Source organism: Oncorhynchus mykiss, chromosome 29 (assembly GCF_057628025.1).
Source record: "Oncorhynchus mykiss isolate SJ-2025 chromosome 29, ASM5762802v1, whole genome shotgun sequence".
NCBI classification, from domain to species: domain Eukaryota; kingdom Metazoa; phylum Chordata; class Actinopteri; order Salmoniformes; family Salmonidae; genus Oncorhynchus; species Oncorhynchus mykiss.
Genome location: NC_143050.1, coordinates 36825425 through 36849404, shown reverse-complemented (window position 1 = coordinate 36849404; position 23980 = coordinate 36825425). Strand labels below are relative to the sequence as shown.

General features: G+C 43.8%; 3 protein-coding genes across 4 annotated transcripts in view; all 3 read right to left on the bottom strand.

Annotated features, from left to right (window-relative positions):
- Nucleotides 1-1311: 1311 nt before the first annotated feature.
- On the bottom strand, nt 1312-7348 carry LOC100136736 (tubulin alpha chain, testis-specific). 2 transcript variants are annotated; one of them, XM_090226201.1, is made up of 6 exons: nt 6846-7348; nt 4059-4281; nt 3814-3962; nt 2480-2632; nt 1785-2312; nt 1312-1672 (listed from the first exon to the last, which is right to left on the bottom strand). In XM_090226201.1, the coding sequence occupies exons 2-6, from the start codon at nt 4177-4179 to the stop codon at nt 1376-1378; spliced, it is 1248 nt and encodes a 415-aa protein (XP_090082327.1). In that variant the 5' UTR covers nt 4180-4281; nt 6846-7348; the 3' UTR covers nt 1312-1375.
- A 1803-nt stretch (nt 7349-9151) lies between these two features.
- On the bottom strand, nt 9152-11163 carry LOC100135966 (polyubiquitin). Its single transcript, NM_001124306.1, is given in 2 exon segments — nt 9152-10249; nt 11115-11163. A coding segment is annotated over 1 exon segment (918 nt). The 5' UTR covers nt 10243-10249; nt 11115-11163; the 3' UTR covers nt 9152-9324.
- A 6365-nt stretch (nt 11164-17528) lies between these two features.
- The window catches only part of LOC110509318 (seizure 6-like protein), a 48228-nt gene continuing 41776 nt past the window's right edge, over nt 17529-23980 (bottom strand). Inside the window, exons 10-17 of the mRNA XM_036967954.2 lie at nt 23283-23479; nt 22456-22650; nt 22118-22309; nt 20132-20326; nt 19758-19793; nt 19025-19139; nt 18476-18581; nt 17529-18346 (exon numbers count right to left, since the gene is read on the bottom strand). Of these exons, the coding sequence (XP_036823849.2) occupies nt 18317-18346; nt 18476-18581; nt 19025-19139; nt 19758-19793; nt 20132-20326; nt 22118-22309; nt 22456-22650; nt 23283-23479 (1066 nt within the window). The 3' untranslated portion in view covers nt 17529-18316. The remainder of the gene's footprint in view (nt 18347-18475; nt 18582-19024; nt 19140-19757; nt 19794-20131; nt 20327-22117; nt 22310-22455; nt 22651-23282; nt 23480-23980) is intronic.

Genomic DNA, 23980 nt, shown 5'->3' with positions numbered 1-23980 from the left:
CCTAATCTTCTACATTTGCACACACTGTACATAGATTTTTCTATTGTGTTATTGACTGTACGTTTGTATGTGTAACTGTGTTGATGTTTTTGTTGCACTGCTTTGCTTTATCTTGGCCAGGTTGCAGTTGTAAATGAGAACTTGTTCTCGACTAGCCTGCCTGGTTAAATAAAGGTGAAATAAAGAAAACTAAAAAAACACACTCATACCCTAGCCATTATCTGGCAGCATCCCCTCACACCAGTTTATTTGCCTACGCCGACCTCCTAGCTGAGGTGTTTCAAGCGGCATATCTGTGTTGTCACTGCTACGAGAACAAACTCTTTGATCAGGGGCTACGAGCGGCTCAAACATGAACGGTTTCAGTAAGTTTATTAGCTCCCTAACATTATTTAATTCTCTGTAATAAACTCATTCTCAGACTCGGCGCTACTTGGGAAATTCAACCATTTTTGGGGAGTTCCAAAATGTTCTCTCCTGCCAGTGATGCAACAATGCCAATATGACGATTTAGTTAGCTGATGTTCTAAATCATAGTGTTTCCATTCCCCTTTAAATTATGACAATTCATGTGGCTCATGCAATGGAATGTATTTGTAATGCTAGTTGCATTGATTCAACAAATCACAGCAGACTGATGGAACTCTTTCTGCTTTGCTCCTATTGGTACATTCGCAATCGTGAGAAATAGTAATGGCGTATTTTTGTAGGCACCAACTCCACCACGGTTTGTTGGACAAAGCCTTTTAAGAAAACAAATTGCGTTTTCAGATAAATACCGAAAATAAGGTCTTTGTTAAACAGACTTAGAAAATCTCATTTTTTCCCCCTGAGATAATCTGCATCAGCTAATGTCACTTTTTGTGAATGTTGAAGAATTTGTTATAAAAAAAAGTACCTAAAGGCTTCATAACTCATAAAGGTAATGTTAAATGACTATTATCTCATCGAACAAAACATATAAGATCTCCTAAGCCTGTTATAATCTTAGACTTTGGTTATTCATATTAAACTTGATCTACAAATCTTTCAAAAGTCCCCTCTGGTACTGTACACCTGTTTTATACTCCATAGGAATTTACAATGATCTTGAAACAAAACTAGCAGGCTGGTTGATTTACCCATTTTCCTTTTAATCAATATATATTTTTAACATAATGTCCCAGTAAGCTCCATTTGTTCTATCAATTGGACATAGTGTGTTATATCTTCTGTGCAGAAATTGTTAATTGAATAACTTTGTGAAAAAATAAGGTATATTTTCCTGCTTACACGCAAATCATGTAGGGAAAAATCCACAGGAGAATGGAGTGAAAACAGAACTTTTATTAAAATTACCAATCAACAGTAAAACATTTTTCAATCAGGTCAGGATTCAGTACTCCTCTCCTTCCTCAGCCTCTCCCTCCACCGAATCCACTCCCACTTCCTCGTAGTCCTTCTCCAGGGCAGCCAGATCTTCTCTGGCCTCAGAGAACTCCCCCTCCTCCATACCCTCTCCCACATACCAGTGTACAAAGGCACGCTTGGCGTACATCAGATCAAACTTGTGGTCGAGCCGAGCCCAGGCCTCAGCGATGGCTGTGGTGTTGCTCAACATGCAAACGGCTCTCTGGACCTTGGCAAGATCTCCACCTGGCACCACCGTGGGTGGCTGGTAGTTGATGCCTACCTACAGGGCACAAGAACAAAACAAATAAAGTAGAATAATCTGACTAACCAATTGTACTTGAAAAGGTTTAGGAAGATAGATCACTGAATGAATAAACCCATTATATGTTTACCTTGAAGCCGGTGGGGCACCAGTCAACAAACTGGATAGTGCGTTTGGTCTTGATGGTGGCGATGGCAGCATTGACATCCTTAGGCACCACATCCCCACGATACAGCATGCAGCAGGCCATGTACTTGCCATGGCGAGGGTCACACTTCACCATCTGGTTGGCTGGCTCGAAGCAAGCGTTGGTGATCTCTGCCACAGAAAGCATCTCGTGGTAGGCCTTCTCAGCAGAGATGACAGGTGCGTAGGTGACCAGGGGGAAGTGGATACGGGGGTATGGCACCAGGTTGGTCTGGAACTCAGTGAGGTCCACATTGAGGGCTCCATCGAAACGCAGCGAGGCTGTGATGGAGGAGACGATCTGGCCAATGAGCCTGTTGAGGTTAGTATAAGTGGGGCGCTCGATGTCCAGGTTCCGACGGCAGATATCGTAGATGGCCTCGTTGTCGACCATGAAGGCACAGTCTGAGTGTTCCAGGGTGGTGTGGGTGGTCAGGATAGAGTTGTAGGGCTCCACCACTGCTGTGGACACCTGAACACATACACAAGAGGTAGAACAGTCATCTTTAGGTTACACATAATGAAAATGTACATATTAAACAAACACAAGTATTGAGTACAAGGACAAAGTACAGTACTAATTTTGCTGACATGGAAATCTTCCAAATATTAATGTGAACAACTAAACCTTAGAAATACCTGAGGGGCGGGGTATATGGCAAACTCCAGTTTGGACTTCTTGCCATAGTCCACAGACAGTCTCTCCATGAGCAGAGAGGCAAAACCTGAGCCGGTTCCACCACCAAAGCTGTGGAAGATCAGGAAGCCCTGAAGCCCAGTGCACTGGTCCGACTGGGGGGGGGGGGGGAGAGAATACAAGGGGTAAGGGTAGAGCCCTGCATCTGTTGGATACTCACGGTTCGCTGCGGTTGACCCGCAAAAAAAAATTGGCTGGTGGGAAATAAAACATTCTTTCAGCCCAAGTTTCAGAACAATTATATTGCAGGCCAGAAACTTTTTAAGTCAAGATAATACTTGTTTTTTTTACAACCACAGGAGCTTAAGTTTTAATTGTGGTGCAAATTTCATTAGGCTACTTGAGCAGTGAGGCTGACATAGCCAGGCCTAGAATACAAGCCACGCAGTGAGAGTGGAGCAAGGAACTGTCCATTCGTAGGCCTATTTGTGTAGTGCTGAAACATTCCTAATTTGTCCAAGCGCAGAGCTTATGTTCCCTTCCGCCACTCGACAATACATTACTAAGTTTATTTTCCCTGAATCCTAGATCATGCAAAATGGGCTAATGTAACAGGAGAAATAAAAAGAAAGATTATGACAGTGAAATTCCCCAGTTTGGAAGGATTTTGGAGTCATTGAGGACAACCCGGGAGATGGATACACAGCCTGCAAAAATGCAAGCAGGTATTCGTTTACAACAATCGAGTTAAATATCTGATAATTATTTCATTAATTCCAGCTTTTGTTAATTTACACTACACACAGGCCATATAAAATCTTAAACCTGTGCGGCTGGTAAATGCTAATGCTAGCAGCTAATAGCCTACTAAATAAATAGGCCCCTTTTGCACCCTATAACCCAATGATCATCAACTAGATTCCACCTCAGGCCAATTTTTTCTCGATCTGATGGTCAGCGGGCCAGAACGTAATTGCAAACAATTTGTAGACTGCAAGCCCAAACAGATAATATTTGGCTAAGACATACTCATGTCAAACCTTGCTTACAATCACATATCTTTCTATTATACCAATTGTTTTGTTTTTTAAATGGAAGATGATTTGGTGGTGTTTTAACAGTATTTTTTAAGTCCAACAATTACAGTCTCTGATGTTGAATATCAGGTTAGGCTTGGCATTGATGTGAACGGCTCGGGGGTGCAGATCCCAAAAAACTGACCTGTGCAAGACACTAGATTAGCGACTGACTGGCCTCACTGGTGTACAACCCTGTTCAAGTAGCTTGCAAGTAAAGTTACATAACTAGCAGTTGGAAAAACATCGCTGTTACTAACCAGCTTGCGAACTCGGTCCAGCACCAGGTCGACGATCTCCTTGCCAATGGTGTAGTGGCCACGAGCATAGTTGTTGGCGGCATCCTCTTTACCGGTGATGAGCTGCTCCGGGTGGAACAACTGACGGTATGTCCCGGTGCGAACCTCATCTATGAAATAATCAGAACTCAGTTCAGTGGGGATTATGAAAAATAAATGTAAAAAATCTTAGTCATGTCAATATTTTAGCAAATGGTCATCATTACCAACAACAGTTGGTTCGAGATCCACAAACACAGCACGGGGGACATGTTTTCCCGCTCCGGTCTCGCTGAAGAAAGTGTTGAAGGAGTCATCCCCCCCGCCGATGGTTTTGTCACTGGGCATCTGCCCATCGGGCTGGATCCCATGTTCCAAGCAGTACAGTTCCCAGCAGGCATTCCCGATCTGAACACCGGCCTGACCAACGTGGATAGAGATGCACTCACGCTGTGGAGAAATAACACTTGACACAATTTGCTAGCTCTTCAGACAAATGTGTAAAAGCTGGCATATTTGTGTTTGTTACTTAGCTAGCTATTACATCAATGTTGAATTATTAGTTACGAGGTAGCTAATATTAAGTTAGCAAGCTAGGTAGCCAATGTAAAAAAAATATATAAAAAAATAGCCAATGTTGGCTACCATTAGATCATTTGACCAAAATTGTTTTGTTTGTCACTCATCTTCCTGACAGAAAACTTACCATGTTGATTATAAGTAAGACCTGTAGCTAATTAATGTTTAACAAAAATGCGTTCGACAGTTGGCTAAGCTAGGCTACCTTGGCTCTACAACTTCCAACGGTTAACTGACAAAAAAAATTGAAAAACATCGCCGATTCACGATAATATAGGCCCCTGAATGAGCCCGCCTTCCTTTAAACCCAATTGGGTGTATTTCAAACAGATTATGTGTCAATCAATCTTTTCTCTTTTGCAATTGGACCATTATATAAAGTTTCAAAAATCAACTTGATTTACGGCTGTTATATTGGCTAGTTTGGATGTTTGGTTGGACCAATCCTGCATTTTCAAACGACAGCGCGGGCTTTTTTTAGGTCAAATGCAAAAAATTCAATTTTACCCAAGTCAGTGAGGTGAATTCAATGCTTCCTTCTGCCATTCACTACTTGTGTAGCTGGCAATATTGGAATTTATGATTATTTTTGATTCAGCTCAAAGAAAAAACGCAAACTCTTATTTATGACAAAAACTTACAGGTAAACTTGTAACTGGCCAAGAACTGGAAACAGCAGTAGCCTACTAGGTCAAGGCTAGCTCTTATTTTAGTCCTGCAGCATGCTTTATCTTCTAGCCCAAAGTAAACCTCTCTATAGCACTTGTCCAGGGTTACCAATAATGATGCTGGACAAAGTGCTCAAATGAAATCATCTTTCTGATGTGTGTGTTGTTCTTGTCCTTGTTCTTCTACTCATCTGTATAAAAATGAAAAGACAACATATTTTCCAGCATCATTTGAAAGCAGAGGAGTGCGAGACAGGAGGAGAGAAGGGGAGAAGTGAGTGAGGGGAGGAGAGAACATAGCTCAAATGTGTTGGGGATTAACATTCAATAGGGTTCAATCTGGTTTGTAGAACAGCTATTCTATTAAAAAACATTTGAAAAAGAGTTAGATAAACAAAGTTTCACTCCACAAATGATACAATAGTTGACTATATAAAATACAGATACAAAAATACATTGTAGACCACTCAAATTAAATAGTTTTAAGACACTAAAAGCAGTCAAACATGGGACATCATTAAAGCCATAAACTAGCAAAATAATTAAGTAAAAATACTTAAAGTTTTACGTCAGTTGTTTTTTGGGGTATCTGTACTTTACTATTTATATTTACTTTACTTCTCTACTTTCCTAAAGAAAATAATGTACTTTTTACTCCATACATTTTCCTTGACAACCAAAAGTACTTGTTACATTTTGAATGCTTAGCAGGACGGGGAAATGGTGCAATTCACACAGTAATCACTACTGCCTCTGATCTGGAGGACTAAACACACATGCTTCATTTGTAAATAATGTGTGCCCCTGGCTATCCATAAAACATTACTAAAAATGTATGGTGCAATCTGGTTTGCTTCATATAAGGAATTTTAAATGATTTATACCTTGCATTTTGATACTATACTTGGGTATTTTAGCAATTACATTTACTTTTGATACTTAAGTACATTTAATTAAAACCCAAATACTTTGTCTTTTACTCAAGTAGTATTTCACCAGGTGACTTTTACTCTAGTCATTTTTTATTAATGTATCTTTACTTTTACTCAAGTATGACAATTGTGTACTTTTCCCGTCCACTGTAAACTAATGTACTAAATCAAAACTCATATTGGCCATATTAATGAATCATTATAAATGAATAATTAACTGCTCTTAGCACTTGATCTACTAACTTTATGGTGTCGAAGAGACCTTCTCCCACAGCCTTTAGTTTAATGACCTGCTATGAGGTCAGCTCACCTAGTATTTCTTTATCAGTCCTTGACACTGTTTCACATTTTCTATCACGTTGTGTAAAGATGTTATGTACATTTCTTTATAGTGTCATTTCTGCTGCTGTTTTGCCTGTCCGGGACATGGGCTCAGGGAGAGAGTGGAGGGGTCAGAGAGACTGAGGGAGAGAACAGAACGAGAGGACTTGATAGCCGAAAGACTGAAGCTGCAGAGATGTCCCGGAAACAAACAAACAGCCAAACCACCACCACCACCTGACATTTGGGCTGAGCTGAGAGAGCTGAGAGACATGTTGGTGGTGCAGAGTGGAGTTGAGGAACATGTGAGACCTGACTGGGGGACAGTGAGGGGTAGGTGGAAGAGCAGACAAACATAGCGATGGTACTAACAACAGATCTGGGAATCACCAAGAATGAAGTGCAGTTCCTAAAAAACTAAGTTGGCAAGCTGGACACAGAGAATGCAGATAATGATAAGAGCAAATATATATTTGAATTAAATGAAACTTCATTATGAGACAAATTAACTCACGTTCCTCTCTTATGTAATGACTGCCATGGGTGCCAGAATGACAGCCAGTGAGGGAGGTGGAGGAGCAGAAAAAGGAGGTGATGGCTCTCGGAGAGGTACTGAGCGCCACTAAGACAATTGCAGCCCCAGAAGAAAAAGGTGGACTAGCTGGAGAAAGAGAATGCAAGTAACTGTATTTAGGAATGAAATACTTCACATTTGTAACTTGATCAAGACAGAAGAATAAAGCTTGTTGTGAAAGTGTTACTTATCGATTCAGTGGCCACTTAGCCTATTCAAAGACTAATTTCCTTTCTGTTCAATTTAACCCTGAAGGCCAATGACAGACATTGACAGTGGGAAGATGGGTGGTCTAAGAGGACATTGATACCCTAATTGACCATTTTCTGGAAACAGCCTTTGAGGACAGACTGAGTGCCAGTGACAGGAAGGTGAAGGAGCTGAAGAGAGAGAATGCAGTTAAAATACCTTAGATATGACCTTCTAATTCACAGAAACACTCCATGTTTCAACATTTGTAGTATGGCATAATGTGGCACGAGGTCTGTCAAGATATGGACTTTCCTTTGTTTGGGCTTCAAAATATAGCGTGGTGAAGGTAGTGGTGTGCTGTTAGTGAATCTTTGAATTCACTAACAGACCAAATGCGTCCTTCTCCGCTGTTTTGACTGATGAAGTCGCAGGACCCGTCAATACCGAAACCTCCCTGGTCTACAACAAAAGTCACCACCAACATTTGCACGGCCTACATACCAAACACAGGTAATGAATAAGCTGACCAGTGACCAAATTAATCTACACACACTGAATCTAGCTACAGTTAACATTAATCAGTGTCTATGAGATGGACTGTGCTCACTTCTCCTTGCTTCTCTTCAGATGCAGGTATCTTCACAGCACGAGTAAGAGTCTACTACTTCAGGTTCACTGCCAGGGATTACAGATCTCCATAATGGATGGGTGTTTACCTATACCACAATGACCAATTTACATGGAATAGGGAACAAAACAATGGTAGTGAAAGTGATATATATATAACTAATGCATCGTCTCTATGGCTGGAGGAAGGTGACGTGGTCTACATGCATCTCCCCTCAGTCCAGTGGCATCCTGCTCTCCCTTATGCAAGGGGCTTTCTGAGGTGAGCATTTCTGGGGTTAAAGCCCTCCTGTCTACTGGACTTAATGAACATCTACAGCCCTGGAAAAAATTAAGAGCCCCCCTCAAAATTATCAGTTTCTGATTTTATTATTTATAGGTATGTTTGGGTAAAATTAAAAATGTTTTGTTCTGACATTTCTCCCAAATAAAAATGTGATTTAGAGCATTTATTTGCAGAAAATGACAACTGGTCAAAATTAGAGAAAGATGGTGTTGTCAGCGTCATGTGTTTCAGCATGTTCTCCACCAGTCTCTCACAATGTTGGGTGACTAGGTAACTCCTGGGCGCAAAAATTCAAGCAGCCCGGGTTTGTTTGATGGCTTGTGACCATGCATCTTCCAGAGGTTTTCAATGGGGTTCAGGTGGTCCTCCATCCACACCGACTGACCTGGCTATGTGCCATGGAGCATTGTCCTGCTGGAAAATCCAATCCTGAGTTGGGGAACATTGTCAGAGCAGAAGCAAGCAAGTTTTTCAGGATAACGGCATACCCGTCTTGATTCATGCGTCCTTCAAAGGCAAATCCCGATTCCAGCCTGGCTGAAGCACTCCCAGACTATCACCGATCCTCCACAATTTCACTGAATTGTCAGTAGTTTAAACAAAAATGTTAAACCAGATAAAATTTTGCAGATGTCTCTTAATTTTCCTAGAGCTGCATGTAAGCATTAAGACTAATTACTTTTAATCTATTGACAAATTACCTTAATGGAAAATGCAATCTGCAGTGAGTTTCAGCATCTTGTAGTATTAATGACATTTTAATGTAGGCACTGAATAGCTATTATAGTACTGTGAAAACATGTTTCCAGGTTTAATGTAAACTAATCTTTAATTTTGAATGATTGTACAAGTACAAGTGGTAGTTGTAAGGTGCCAATTACCTCCATAGGTATTTACAGACATCCCTTGACTGCAATGTCTTATGTACATCCATTACTGTGACCAGCCCATCTATTTACAATGAAGTACCTCCAACTTCACAGATAACTTCAGAGGTTGAAATGAGTTATTGAATATAGTACTGAACTCACACCTCTAAAAGCATGAGGCATTTCATTAGGTTTAACATTGAAACATACCCCAAAATAGAACTTCCTTCAAGGATTTGTACTTCAAATATTTCACTTCAAAGACAATGATATCAGGAATGCTTGAACTTTATTGAAATTTAAAGGAATGAAGAGCTGGGATGTGAGGTTAGGGGAGAGGGGAAAGTCAGAGGGTGGGGTTAGAGGGAAGAAGCGGTCAATGGGTGGGATTGAGATTAAGATGGGGGTTAAGATGAGACATCGTTAAGAGCAGAGGAGAAGCTGCTTAGTTGCCACCACGGAGACGCAGGACCAGGTGAAGAGTGGACTCCTTCTGGATGTTGTAGTCAGAGAGCGTGCGACCATCTTCCAGCTGCTTACCAGCGAAGATCAAGCGCTGCTGGTCTGGGGGGATGCCCTCCTTGTCCTGGATCTTGGCCTTGACGTTCTCGATGGTGTCACTGGGCTCGACCTCCAGGGTGATGGTCTTGCCGGTAAGGGTCTTCACGAAGATCTGCATACCTCCCCTCAGACGGAGCACAAGATGGAGGGTGGACTCCTTCTGGATGTTGTAGTCGGAGAGAGTGCGACCATCTTCCAGCTGCTTGCCGGCAAAGATCAAGCGCTGCTGGTCTGGGGGGATGCCCTCCTTGTCCTGGATCTTGGCCTTCACATTCTCAATGGTGTCACTGGGCTCAACCTCCAGGGTGATGGTCTTGCCGGTAAGGGTCTTCACGAAGATCTGCATACCTCCCCTCAGACGGAGCACAAGATGGAGGGTGGACTCCTTCTGGATGTTGTAGTCGGAGAGAGTGCGACCATCTTCCAGCTGCTTGCCGGCAAAGATCAAGCGCTGCTGGTCTGGGGGGATGCCCTCCTTGTCCTGGATCTTGGCCTTCACATTCTCAATGGTGTCACTGGGCTCAACCTCCAGGGTGATGGTCTTGCCGGTAAGGGTCTTCACGAAGATCTGCATACCACCCCTCAGACGGAGCACAAGATGGAGGGTGGACTCCTTCTGGATGTTATAGTCGGAGAGAGTGCGACCATCTTCCAGCTGCTTACCGGCGAAGATCAAGCGCTGCTGGTCTGGGGGGATGCCCTCCTTGTCCTGGATCTTGGCCTTCACATTCTCGATGGTGTCACTGGGCTCGACCTCCAGGGTGATGGTCTTGCCGGTAAGTGTCTTCACAAAGATCTGCATCTTGACACTAAGATAGATAAAATAAATATATTAGAATAAACTGCTCCCAAGAAAAAAGCAATTTCTGATTAAAATTAAACAGGCTATACATGATTCAAACTGTAGGTGTCAATCTAGTGTTCATATCAATTTCGTGGGCGAATTTCTAAATAGGGCAGCGCAGAGCCTCCCATTGGGGGCAGTACTCGGCTGACGTTTACATCAGCAGGCTCCAGGTGCCACCATTTTAGAACCATCTTGGGTCGTCACTTGTTAACACGCCACATAGCCCTAAACCCCGCCTATTTCTAAAATGTATTTTATAATCTGATAGTCCTCAAGTACAGACAAGCTGGTTGAACATTTTGAAATTCTATGGAGCAGCCATTTCATTTTGTCGACACGTATTTAACGTTCTCCTGTTAATAACACATCAAGTTCAGAATCTTAACATTAGGCCTAACTGAAATTAAGTACATAATTTAATGCCCGTTCAGGCAAATATGAGATCTTAGCATGTTGGGTTTAGTTCACGAGCTGTGTTTCACATTAAGTCAGTCACTATTTGAATTGCGGCTCAAATAAACGTTAGCTATTTAGCTAAGTCGAATAAAGGTGAAGGCTATCAATAGTAAATAATCATACTGTTGCACACCTTTTTTAACTAGTCAACTAAACACCATACAGTCAGCTATATTTCTCCTTAAACAAGCTAGTTGCAGTAGCTAACGTAACCTAGAAAATTAGCTGGTCTGACTGGCTAACGTCGACGTATGCTTGTACAAACACAATACGAATGGAAAAGCACTAAGTTCGAAATATACATCAAGCTGAATTAAATGTCTGAGAAATGTTTAGTCATTCGTGCTTATTTTGGATAATACCCTACTTACAGAATAAATGAGCCACCGGCGTTCTTGAATATTCTAGCTTCTGCTTCTGTCTTCAGGAAACGACTCTGTTCTCGCAAACAAAGGGCTGTGGTATTTATACCTTACAGTCACGTATCCTTCCGCCGTTACACCCATATCGAACTATAAACTGCGGATTCGATAAATATCCGTTATCATATGGATTATTTTGGATGAAGGGACAAAATCTACGACATACCAGAGTAAACACGTTTTATATCAAAGTTATTTTTTTAACTCGAAGTATCTGTGTAAGAATGGACGGTCGGATAAAAGAAGTCGATCGTTGGCGGAGATAGAAATTAGCAAAAATAGTGATTCGTCGTTCTCTAGCAACAAGCTGCTCAGTCAACACGAAACTAGTCGGCCTCGGACAGTATGAACCTTGCCAGCTAACTAGTCAAATCGGTATATGCGTTGGCTATGTCAGTAAAGTCTCAAACTTTACAATTTTGAGTAAACATAGTTTTGATACATTTACATGCATCAACATATTAGGAGCTCTCCCAGAGAACAGTTTTTTGGTGCATAGAATACTGTATTGCTTAATTTCATGCAACACAGATGTGGACTGTTTATTTCAGGGCATCAAAGTGATTTTATAGAAATTGCATTAACAGCATGGATCAACATTTTCATTCTACACAAACAGGAAAGGCCTTTTCCCTCCAAGCCAGACTCCTTCCTAAGCTCTACCAGCAGATCTGGCACTTATTCAGATCCATTAGGTCTAGAGAACAAACACGGGCCTCCCTTTTGACTTCAGCCTGACTGTGCTGAGTCAGCAGACTTTTGGTTGATGTTGTTGTCTTTCCTGAGAGAGGTCATACTGACCATTGTTCCAGGCGCTGACACTTTCTATCTGTCTTTCTATTCATGGACGTCTAAATAAGGAAGTGGACAGAACCAACGTTGATTCGTTCTGTAGTAGAAACAGTCAATCAACAGTAATCTAGACATTGAGGATTGGTGGCTCTTCTGCTAGACTAACCAGGGCTGTCCTTTCATATGTAGGCCTGTTACAGGAGTTTTAAAGTCTCCCCCTTGATCGAAACTCATCAGAGAGAGGACATTAGATTTACATCAGCAAAACCGTGTGTGTGTGTGTGACCTTACCCTCTGTGTGTTGTTGAGGACCTGTGGGTCAGGCTGTCCATAGCTACAGTGCCTTGCGAAAGTATTCGGCCCCCTTGAACTTTGCGACCTTTTGCCACATTTCAGGCTTCAAACATAAAGATAAAACTGTATTTTTTTGTGAAGAATCAACAACAAGTGGGACACAATCATGAAGTGGAACGACATTTATTGGATATTTCAAACTTTTTTAACAAATCAAAAAGTGAAAAATTGGGCGTGCAAAATTATTCAGCCCCTTTACTTTCAGTGCAGCAAACTCTCTCCAGAAGTTCAGTGAGGATCTCTGAATGATCCAATGTTGACCTAAATGACTAATGATGATAAATTACAATCCACCTGTGTGTAATCAAGTCTCCGTATAAATGCACCTGCACTGTGATAGTCTCAGAGGTCCGTTAAAAGCGCAGAGAGCATCATGAAGAACAAGGAACACACCAGGCAGGTCCGAGATACTGTTGTGAAGAAGTTTAAAGCCGGATTTGGATACAAAAAGATTTCCCAAGCTTTAAACATCCCAAGGAGCACTGTGCAAGCGATAATATTGAAATGGAAGGAGTATCAGACCACTGCAAATCTACCAAGACCTGGCCGTCCCTCTAAACTTTCAGCTCATACAAGGAGAAGACTGATCAGAGATGCAGCCAAGAGGCCCATGATCACTCTGGATGAACTGCAGAGATCTACAGCTGAGGTGGGAGACTCTGTCCATAGGACAACAATCAGTCGTATATTGCACAAATCTGGCCTTTATGGAAGAGTGGCAAGAAGAAAGCCATTTCTTAAAGATATCCATAAAAAGTGTCGTTTAAAGTTTGCCACAAGCCACCTGGGAGACACACCAAACATGTGGAAGAAGGTGCTCTGGTCAGATGAAACCAAAATTGAACTTTTTGGCAACAATGCAAAACGTTATGTTTGGCGTAAAAGCAACACAGCTGAACACACCATCCCCACTGTCAAACATGGTGGTGGCAGCATCATGGTTTGGGCCTGCTTTTCTTCAGCAGGGACAGGGAAGATGGTTCAAATTGATGGGAAGATGGATGGAGCCAAATACAGGACCATTCTGGAAGAAAACCTGATGGAGTCTGCAAAAGACCTGAGACTGGGACGGAGATTTGTCTTCCAACAAGACAATGATCCAAAACATAAAGCAAAATCTACAATGGAATGGTTCAAAAATAAACATATCCAGGTGTTAGAATGGCCAAGTCAAAGTCCAGACCTGAATCCAATCGAGAATCTGTGGAAAGAACTGAAAACTGCTGTTCACAAATGCTCTCCATCCAACCTCACTGAGCTCGAGCTGTTTTGCAAGGAGGAATGGGAAAAAATGTCAGTCTCTCGATGTGCAAAACTGATAGACATACCCCAAGCGACTTACAGCTGTAATCGCAGCAAAAGGTGGCGCTACAAAGTATTAACTAAAGGGGGCTGAATAATTTTGCACGCCCAATTTTTCAGTTTTTGATTTGTTAAAAAAGTTTGAAATATCCAATAAATGTCGTTCCACTTCATGATTGTGTCCCACTTGTTGTTGATGCTTCACAAAAAAATCCAGTTTTATATCTTTATGTTTGAAGCCTGAAATATGGCAAAAGGTTGCAAAGTTCAAGGGGGCCGAATACTTTCGCAAGGCACTGTAGGTGGCTTGGCTCTGGGGTGGCAGCCTTGTGTCCCCAGTATGGGGACAATGGCATCCGTGTCTGCCACTAAGTCTGGGGGGATGTGACCTGCCCACCGAGTCATAGCCTTCACGCTCACTGGCCTCATCACCTGGTCTGTGGACCACTCCATGCTGACACACACACACACACACACACACACACACACACACACACACACACACACACACACACACACACACACACACACACACACACACACACACACACACACACACACACACACACACACACACATCATGCAGTTTACATGCATACTGACCCTAACAAAAAATTGTAACCCTAAACCTAACCCCTAAGCTTAAAATAGCCTTTGGAGAATTTTCCTTGTTTTACAATCCTTGTGATGAATTTGGGGGATTTTAGGTCCACACAAGGATTAAAGGACCGCCCCCACACACACACCTTAGTGCATTGTGCCACATGGCCTGTGTGGCTGGGCTCCACTTGGCCAGGCAGTCCTTGTAGCTAGAGAGGTCAAATCCACCGGTGTCTTGTGGTGTCTGTTACTCTTGTGGTGTCTTGTGGTGTCTTGTGGTTGTCTGTATGGCTGATATGGGGCAGCATGGGATCACAGCAGTGTTTGTAGTGACAGAGGCTTTTTGGTTCAGTAAGGTCAGCGTATATATGTGTCTTCTGGACGGAGGTATGTGTATCTGTGTAGCAAAGTACACCAGGCTTACTTGGGGAAGAGCTAAGCGAGATGAAGGAAGGATAGAGGTAGGAAAGGAGTATGGTATGGATTTGTACACATCAATATCATAGGGATGTTACTAGATGACATCACATGCATAGATGAATATTAACAATTTACCTTACTGAAAATTGAGCGTACTTAGCGTTCTTCAGAGTGAAAGGGTCTTTATTGCAGAGTACAGGAGCTGGCCCCCTGTGTCAAACTATGATATCAAGAAGGAAGGCAGTGACCACTCGGTCCAGGACCTCGGTGCTGTCCCCCTCCTCCTCATTAGCCCAACCTCAGACCCAGCAGTCTGGCCACTACCCTTGTCTCCTCTCCACACCACACAGCAGGGTGGGCACCCAGTACGGCTCTGCACACGGTGGGAAATAAGACATAGATCAAAATGACAGGGTACAGAGGTAAATACATATATAGGGGGTTATAATAATACAAGTACGTGGGTAAGTACAAGTAAATAAATACTCTCCCCCTCCTCTCTCTTGATGTACCTCATCACGGTGGCTTCCTGGTGTGAGGCACCCCTCCCACAAACACCAGAAGAGCATCAGCACTGACCCTCCACCTGCCCTGGACCGGCACGGTCACAGGTCTACCACCACCCTGGAATGGCCGCCGGCAGGGCAGACAGAAAATGCCGGAACTGGGTCAGGGTATAGAGTCCACCCAAGATCAGGACCCCTGTTAATCCCATCCGTGCTGTCACACTCATCACCGATGGAGATGGTGGTGCTTGGTCATGGTCTCTTGGTCACAAGTAGTAGGCCGCCTGTGTGTGCGCTGCTTTTTTTAAAACGAGGTCTTTCTTGTAAAAGAGACGTTTTAGTTTCAGTGAGACTAACCTTGGTGAAGTGTACAGAGAGAGGTACTTTCTGGATAGAGGGAGGGAAACAAGACCGAGGGAGATTTTACGTCTCATATTCATACAGAAACAAACTGTCTCTCTTCTGTCAACACTACAGAACACGAGTGTTTATCTGCGATGAAACTATTATGGCAGGTCCCGCCGAGTGTCCACTTCCCTCTCCTCGTAGCACCGCAAAAACAAAAAAAAAGCCTGGAAATGTTTTTTTGTTTCACAACATAAATGTCACAACACACCTAGACCTATTCCTGCAGAGGGGAGAATCTTTTCATGGCATAGATGGAAAAGTTGTGTTTAAATGTCTGCAAATATTGTCTCTATTTTGGTTTGGTCGGGGTGTGAGTTGGGGTGGGCATTCTATGTTGTTTTTCTATGTTTTCTATGCGTTTGGCCTGGTATGGTTCCCAATCAGAGGCAGCTGTCTATCGTTGTCTCTGATTGAGAACCATACTTAGGTAGCCTTTTCCCACCTGGTGTTTGTGGGTAGTTGTTTCCTGTTTTGTGCTTTCAGGACTGTTTTGGAGTTTCATTTCGTCCATTCACTTTGTTATTTTCGTGGTCTGTGATAATAAATAATCATGGACACTTACCACGCTGCGTTTTGGTCCGATCCTTCCTACTCCTCATCCAATGAAGACGAAGATCGTTACAAATATAAAAGACAATGGTGATACAGCAAATTCAAACAAGCCTCTCGCCCTGACCCTTTCTGTGATGCATTAGAGTTGATCCTATATTATTATTCATTGAGTCAGTGCCTGTCAGTAACTATGAAACACACACTTCACACCGTCTTATCAGGCATTCTAGAACCTTCGCTGTTACTCCAGTGACCAAGGTCAGAATCAGAACAGATATGCAGCTCGACAAACCAACTGAGTGATAAAGAGAGAGAGAGAGAGGGATTACAAGTGAAAGGGATACCAACGAGCAAGAAAAAAGTCATGGAGGAAAAGAAAGTCGACAACATGCTATAAAACATTGACATGAGAGACATGTTTGCTGCGCCTTAACGGACGGAAGAGGAAGTTGAACTGTGGTTGAACTAGTTTGACGGTGAAGACTGGCGCGGAACAGAGTGACTTAAAGGACATTAGATTGTGATTAGAGAAGAGAGGAGCGGTTGAAGCCTTTTTCAGGACTGATTTCTCTGACCCACATGGCCTTATCCTGTCTTATGTGTACACTATAGGACAGAAGTCACCGTGGCAACTTCCATATGGATTTAAATGTATTTGAAGGAAAATCTCCCCAGACCCAACATTAAAAACACATACAGTAGCTCATATACTTGCTCCACTGTTCTGAGGCTGTTTTTTTTTTTTTTTGACGCTCGACCATCATGTCGACTTTGTTGCACGACTCAGTCAAGCCTGCCTTTACATCCCGAGGGCTTTGTATGTATCTGACACCCGCTCTATTCAGCTGTTTTGTTGGGTAATTACACATATGCCCTCACAGACAGACAAATACACACACAATTTTCACAACTGTTTAGTGTTTAGTAGCTGCTTTCGCAAAAGTAACTTTTCATTTGTGAATAGCAGCAATCGGCATTGAAGCAGAAAGCAACTTTGTTCTTGAGGCTGTTGTGTACGGAGGGGGAACGAAGCTGATGGGTCAGAATGAAAGTAAACCAGTTCCAACAGCTGTCACCTCTGGTGTGTGAGAGATTGTGGTATAGGATCTCCACACAGGAACGTGACAAATAACACAGCTCCTAGTCTCCTTCCTGTGCCATGAAGTGACTGGAAGTGCACACAGAAAAAGTCCAGTGTGTGGAATGGATTCATTTATTTTACCTACCAGACTGTGTCCTTGAAGGAAAGGAGACTAGGAGCTGTGAAGGAGTATTGAGACACAGCCTGTGTGTGCGTGCGTGGATATACTGTTACATTAGCAGGACAACACTGCACAGTGTCAGAGGAGAGAATGTTCACTTCTTCACATTCCCTGTTCTGCCCTGTGACAAAGGGAGGGACACTCAAATAAATAACTGACAAACAAAGACAAGTGCGTGTGTTTTATTTTGATAGAAAGATTCTTTCATACTTTTTTTGGACCATTTATTTAGGGAAGTCAGTAGCATGGTACGTCTTTTCTTTTTGTATTCTCAAAATGAAAATGTACATTCATTAATCCGCATAAAACGTCACATATACATCAAAATAAATACATCTTATGGTGGCCTCTTCTGGTGTTGTTATGGGTTGGTTGAGATTGTACAGGTCAGTTACTACGGTAAAACCAGTACTATAAAACAGGTCTAAAACCAGGCCTTAGAAATGACTGCAGGCAGGAAGATGGGGCACAACCAGGAAGAGATAATGACCTCACGTCCTGTGAGGTCACTTCCTTCTATCTTTCACTCCTCTTTCTCACTCAATTCTCTCCCTCACCTCTCTCCCCCTCTCTCTCTCCTTCACATATTCCCTCCCTGTCTCTGTATTTGTTCTCTAATGGTAGACACGAGTAAATGGACAACTTGTCACAAGTGCTTCAGTCTCTTTATCCCCCCAAAATCCTGCAGCCCCCTTTCACAGTATCTCCTGTCCTCCCCTTTCTCCTCTCCCCCATTGCCTCTCTGACTCATCTTCCCTCTCTCTCATTCCTCTCTCTGTGATTGGAGGACAGGGTCACGGGGGTCATGGGATCATGGGGGAAAGGGGCAAGACTATAGTCAGTCTGTATTTACATAACTTCCACCTGGGCCGGTCTAAGGAGGAGGAGGAAGGGTAGGGGGATGGGTTGGTGGGGTGGATGCTTCATTTTGGGATTCCAACAGTGGAGATGGTCCTCATATTGATACCTCATATTCACGGTTGTCCTGAGAGAGAGGGAAGAAAGAGAGAGAAATGTTAAAGACCAGTAGTAAGGACCCTCCTGTCTCATACAATGACTATGTTCGTGTGTGTGTTTTCAGCACGTGTGTGTGTTTGTGCGTGTTCTTCCTCACCCCTCCTGTCTCGTAGAGTGGGTTGTCAAACTCGCTCTCCACGGTGATCTGACTGTAAGGGTGTGGGTAGATGAGCGGCAGCCGCAGGTTGGAGTGGTAGCGACACCTGGTGGCCAAGAGAGGAACAGCATGGTGTCAGGAATCTAAAAACACCCAGAACCTTCAGGACACCACCACTGTTTCCATGAGCAGAGAGAGAGAGAGTATGACATCACATCTCATTCATTTGAGTCTATACATTGAGGTGAAACGTTCAGCACGTGGCAGATAGAATTGTGGCATGTAGAGCAGCTGACATGATAATATCATATGACAGAGAATAATATCTGTTCTACACAATACATTCCTATCTGAATGTTCTGTAACGTTGCAGCCTCCTGTTATTCAACGATGTCAAATAGGAAGGTAGCCAGGGCAGTTTGTGTTTATTCAATCGTCATAGAGTTTCCATATGACCGTGGACAATATAGCTTTTAAACCGAGTTGAATACAGAATATTCAGCTATATTCAAATGTGCAATGTTGAGGTGAGAGGGCGTGTGGTCTAACCGTGTGATGTAGACGTAGGCTCCTCCCAGCAGCACGGAGAGCAGAAGTACAAGGATGAAGATGGCCAATGCCATGTTGCCACCGTCCAGACCTGACCCGGCTGCTGCCTCAACAACTGGAGGAGATGGGGGGAGATAGACAGATAGAAGAAAGGAGAGGGGAGGGAAGAGGAGAGCAGGGGGAGATAAAAAAAAAACCCTCAAATAAATGAGAAATAGACATGGTGTCTTCAATGAAAAGGTCAAAACAACAGATAAGCATCACAAAAGGAAAGAAATATGAAAGCGAGTCCAACACGCATCGGCAATTAATACAGCATACAGGTAGTTAGGGAAAAGAGTGCATCGCCATCATTGACATCTGAGTCATTTAGCAGATGCTCTCATCTACAGCGACTTACAGTTTGTGTTACTGTAGCTAGGTGGGACAACCACATATCACAGGCATAGTAAGTACACTTTTCCTCAATAAAATAGTTATCGGCGAAGTCAGAACTAGAAGGGGGGGAGATCTGCTAAAAAACATTTAATTGACAGCCCTCTGGGCACAGATGTAATATTCAACGTCTGTTCCACGTCGGTTCAACATCATCTCATTGAAATGACGTGGAAACAACGTTGATTCAACCAGTGTGTGCCCAGTGGGAGACATGCAGACAAGAACACGGACAGACAGGCAGGCTCACAGACAGAGAGAGAGAGAGACAGACAAAAACAGAGACAGACAGACTCACCTTCCAAAGCATGGTTGCCAAAACAGTCATGGTTGGCTGCAAGACATCAGACATTCTCTCAGACATTGACAGGGTAGATAAAGTATATCATACTGGTGGCAGGTACACTATTTCTAGTGCTGTCTAGAGACAATACATTTTTTTATATAGTTGCACTACTTCTGACCACAGCCCAGCAGTTTTAAACAACGACAGAGAGTGGAGGAACTACAAATATGGCTGCTGAGAGCTGCATCATGCACGGGGACATTATCATTACTTAAACAAGCACCATTCACATGTAGCATGTCTATGTGGAAAGTCATGGTGAGGAATGTTCCATTCCATGCAGGTCTGCGGGGGTGGCGTGTGGGTGCTTGGCGGCTGGGCCTCACCCCTGCACAGTGGCAGTGGTCCGCTCCAAAACGACGGGTTCCCCAGGATACACTTAATGGCGACCTCGCCGATGAGCTCGAAGCCTTGGTAACAGATGAAGGTGAGCGACTCGCTGGGCAGGTAGAGGCGCTTGGACAGGATCTGGTATCCGTTGTCAGGGAGACCAGGGTTCTCACAGGAAACAGATTCCTCCGCTGGAGCGAGGGACAGAGAAAGAGATAGAAAGTGTGCACGTGCGCGCGCGAGAGAGAAAGGGGTCAACAATAACCTGCTTAATATTTATCGAGCCCTTGACCAGTTGAATCAATGCTAGAAGTGAAATAGCTCAATTACGTGGAACAGCATGAGGTACTGGAGGTAGAGGGCTGGAGAACTGGTTCTAAGGAGGTGTGAGTCACACAGTCTGACAAATAAGGAGGGTAGGGTGTTTGATTGACAGCTTCTCTTCCTGGTCTGACAGCCTCAAGCCGAGCTGCTATGACTAATGGGTAACCTCCGCCCCTCTTCCAGGTGGCAAGGGCCTGATCTGCATACCGCATTAGCATATTAAACGCCTCACACACACTCACGCGCGCACGCACGTGTGCAGCTTCGCACCCCCACGCACATTCACATAGACACACATTAACAACCATGAGAACGCAGAGAGGAGGAGGAAGTTGTCATACACACACACACACACACACACACACACTCATACACACTCTAATAACCATGAACATACACGCTGGGAGCGGTGTCAGCAGGACAAAGAGAGAGACAGCCCCGTCGAGTCGTCTCCGCCAGAGATCAAGTGTTCATCCCAGATTACCTCTGCAACATCAAACGCTATTAAAATAAGCCTCTGGTCTACCGAGAGAGAGACAGAGAGAGAGAGAGAGAGAGAGAGAGAGAGAGAGAGAGACAGAGAGAGAGAGAGAGACAGAGAGAGAGATAGACAAAGAGAGACAGAGAGAGAGACAAAGAGAGACAGCGAGAGAGACAGAGACAGAGAGAGAGAGAGAGAGAGAGAGAGAGAGAGAGAGAGAGAGAGAGAGAGAGAGAGAGAGAGAGAGAGAGAGAGAGAGAGAGAGAGAGAGAGAGAACTGCACAGGTTTAATATACAGTGACTGACGGTCGACATGCAGCCACACGTCCCGGAAAAACACACTAGGGGAGAGTGGGGTAAGCAGAGCCCCCCACTAGGAGAGAGTGGGGTAAGCAGAGCCCCCCCTTTTTTTTTAAAACATTCAGCATCACTCCGTCAAGGGAAATATAGTATTCTGTCTAACAAAGATATCTACTTATATTTCAGGATGTTGTATATCCCTGGAATTCATATAAACATGACAGCTTTGAAGACATAGCTTGTCCAGAAATAAAGTGGTCTCTTGGCACAACCTACCCTGGGTATGGGGTAAGTTGAGCCACCCAGAAGTTTCTGTACTGAATGAAATACTACCTCGATCCTTGTTTCTCAAAAAGGGGATTTAGCACAATAGCAATCGCTTTTTTTCTATTTTAATCATCTTTTAACACACTTAACATAAGCCAGGCCCTGTTGTTACCTCATATCCCAGCGATAATGCCTTGCGATAATGCCTTACTCAACTTGCCGTTGGCTCAACTTACCTCATGGCCGTTGGCTCAACTTCGCCCAAGGCAAACATTTCAACTATATTAGCCTACACTGCTACAATGATCCACTTTCACGCTAGGTTTAGGACTTCATGTTGAAGCTTACAGAGACCCCAACTGATGTAGAAAACAATCTTACAATGATCTACTTTGGTTTAGATACAACCATCATTAAACCTCTTACACAATAAATCCTTTTTTGGACCAAACTTGCTTTCCACATTGTCCATGTGGTTCCTTCCTTTGGTCAAATGATACATTTTGTGTAGGGTTTCCTAGAATCTAAGGTGGCTCAACTTACCCCACTCCAACTGTAGCACAAACTCATCCATTCACTTACGCACGCATGCATACACACAGGTACTCACAGACACAGTGGGGTAGTTTGGACGTCCAGACAGGGGTGCCAGGCTCTCGTCCGTAGCAGGTGAGTGTGGCACCGCCCTGCAGGATGAAGCCGGGGTAGCAGCTGTACTGGATGGTGGTCCCCACCAGGAGTTTCGGGTCGGACAGTGACCTGGTAGAGTGTTCCACGTGACCCGGATCTGAACAATACATTACTGAAGAGAGGGGAGGGGGGAAGGAGAGAGAGAGAGAGAGAGAGAAGAGAATGGGTGTCAGAGTGGGGTTTGCACTAGGCAAGAACTCTCAATCACACACACACACACACACACACACCCTCCCCCAACCACCCTAGTTAACTCACTCTTCTCGCAGAAGGGGGGCTGTGTGCTCCAGGTGAGGTCTAGCTGACAGGTAAGAGTCTCTCGTCCAACCAGGTCGTAGCCTGGGTCACACTGGTAGGTGATGCGAGCGCCCCGCACCAGGGCAGTATGGGACGTGGTCTTCCAGCCATTCTGGATCTCCGGCAGGTCCGGACACGAGTCGTTACGGGAGACCTCTGTGGAGACACACAAACAAACATTTAGAAATGCTTATTGTGATTTACATAAATGTATTCTCACATACAAAATAAGGGTTGCAGATGTATTTCTGCAGGCATGTCGTTCTAAATTTCTGGTGAAAGAAGTGTATACAAGTGCGGGTGTGTACAGTGTACATATAGAATGATTGAGTGTGCATATTCTAATGCGATTGCATGTTTGTGTTTCCTCGTGTGAACGTGGAGAGCATTCCAAATAATTGCGTTTGTGTATGTGTGTGTTTATCCGCACGCATACAGGCCAAGTGGGACGGTGAGACAAATAGGATGTGATTGAATAAGGGCAGAGAGAGAGAGAGAGAGAGAGAGAGAGAGAGAGCGAAAGGAGGGTAAAGCGGAGGAAGAGAAAAGGGAGAGGAGACAGAAAGACAGAGTCTGGGACATTACACTGTCTCTCTCATTTCCTCAGCCTCCTCTTTATCTCTCTATCTATCTTTCACTGACTCTCCGTTTCAACTCGGCTGCCGACTAGGCATATATCCGAGTCGTCTATTCCTCCAATGTTGGCTACCGTCTCTTATCAATTCATTTTGTTACTTCTCCTTCCCTCCCTCTCTGCTTCTCTTCTCTCTCTCCCCCACCCCTCTTACCCATGTAGTTGATGATGAAGCCCTCTCCCTTGCCGAAGACGAGGCCGGCAGGGTCGGAGTGGAAGGTCACGGTGAGGTCAGGGGTCGTGGACTGTATCTTGAAGGGCCCGGCTCCGCCCACGTACTGGCCCAGGATATGGGTGGTGACTTCATCACCGTCCAGGATGGTCAACATGTCACTGTCACTCAGGTTCAAACTGAAGTGAGGGGGAGAGAGAGAGAGAGAGAGAGAGAGACAGGGAGATAGGGCAAAATTACCATTAGAAAAATGTGTGATTCAACAACTAGAGATTGAATCAACTATGCACTGTGGAATTGCCCGTTGCTTTGGCAATAAGTAGCCTACTTTTGTCATGCCCATAAACATTGTGAATTTAAATTGGACTCATTCAACACGTCCCAAATCACATGATATGAGTGTATATGGTATCAGCACCATATGGCAAACTCCGTGCAATGGCGACTCATCATTCATGTTTTTAATCCCACCTGTTTAAACAACAACAAAAGAGTTGCCCTGTTTTGCATGTCATTCTGGCATTCATTCGTGTCACATGTCATTTCAGCAAACAACGTAAAAAACAACAACCTTGAGTTAATCAAAAGCAGCAGACAAACTTGGCCTCTTTCTTTGAGTAAGGCAGCGCCAAGATGCAGCAGTTTCAGCCTAGCTCAGTGGCGTCTGTAGTGGAGGGGCA

What these genes read in the sequence shown, in the direction of transcription:
- LOC100136736 (XM_090226201.1), bottom strand. Translation starts at nt 4,179, where the DNA reads ATGCCCAGTGACAAAACCATCGGCGGGGGGGATGACTCCTTCAACACT. An exon ending in TCTCGAACCAACTGTTGTTG is followed by an intron (nt 3,963 to 4,058) that starts GTAATGATGACC and finishes ATTATTTCATAG; the next exon opens with ATGAGGTTCGCACCGGGACA. An exon ending in GGTGCCCCACCGGCTTCAAG is followed by an intron (nt 1,673 to 1,784) that starts GTAAACATATAA and finishes TGTGCCCTGTAG; the next exon opens with GTAGGCATCAACTACCAGCC.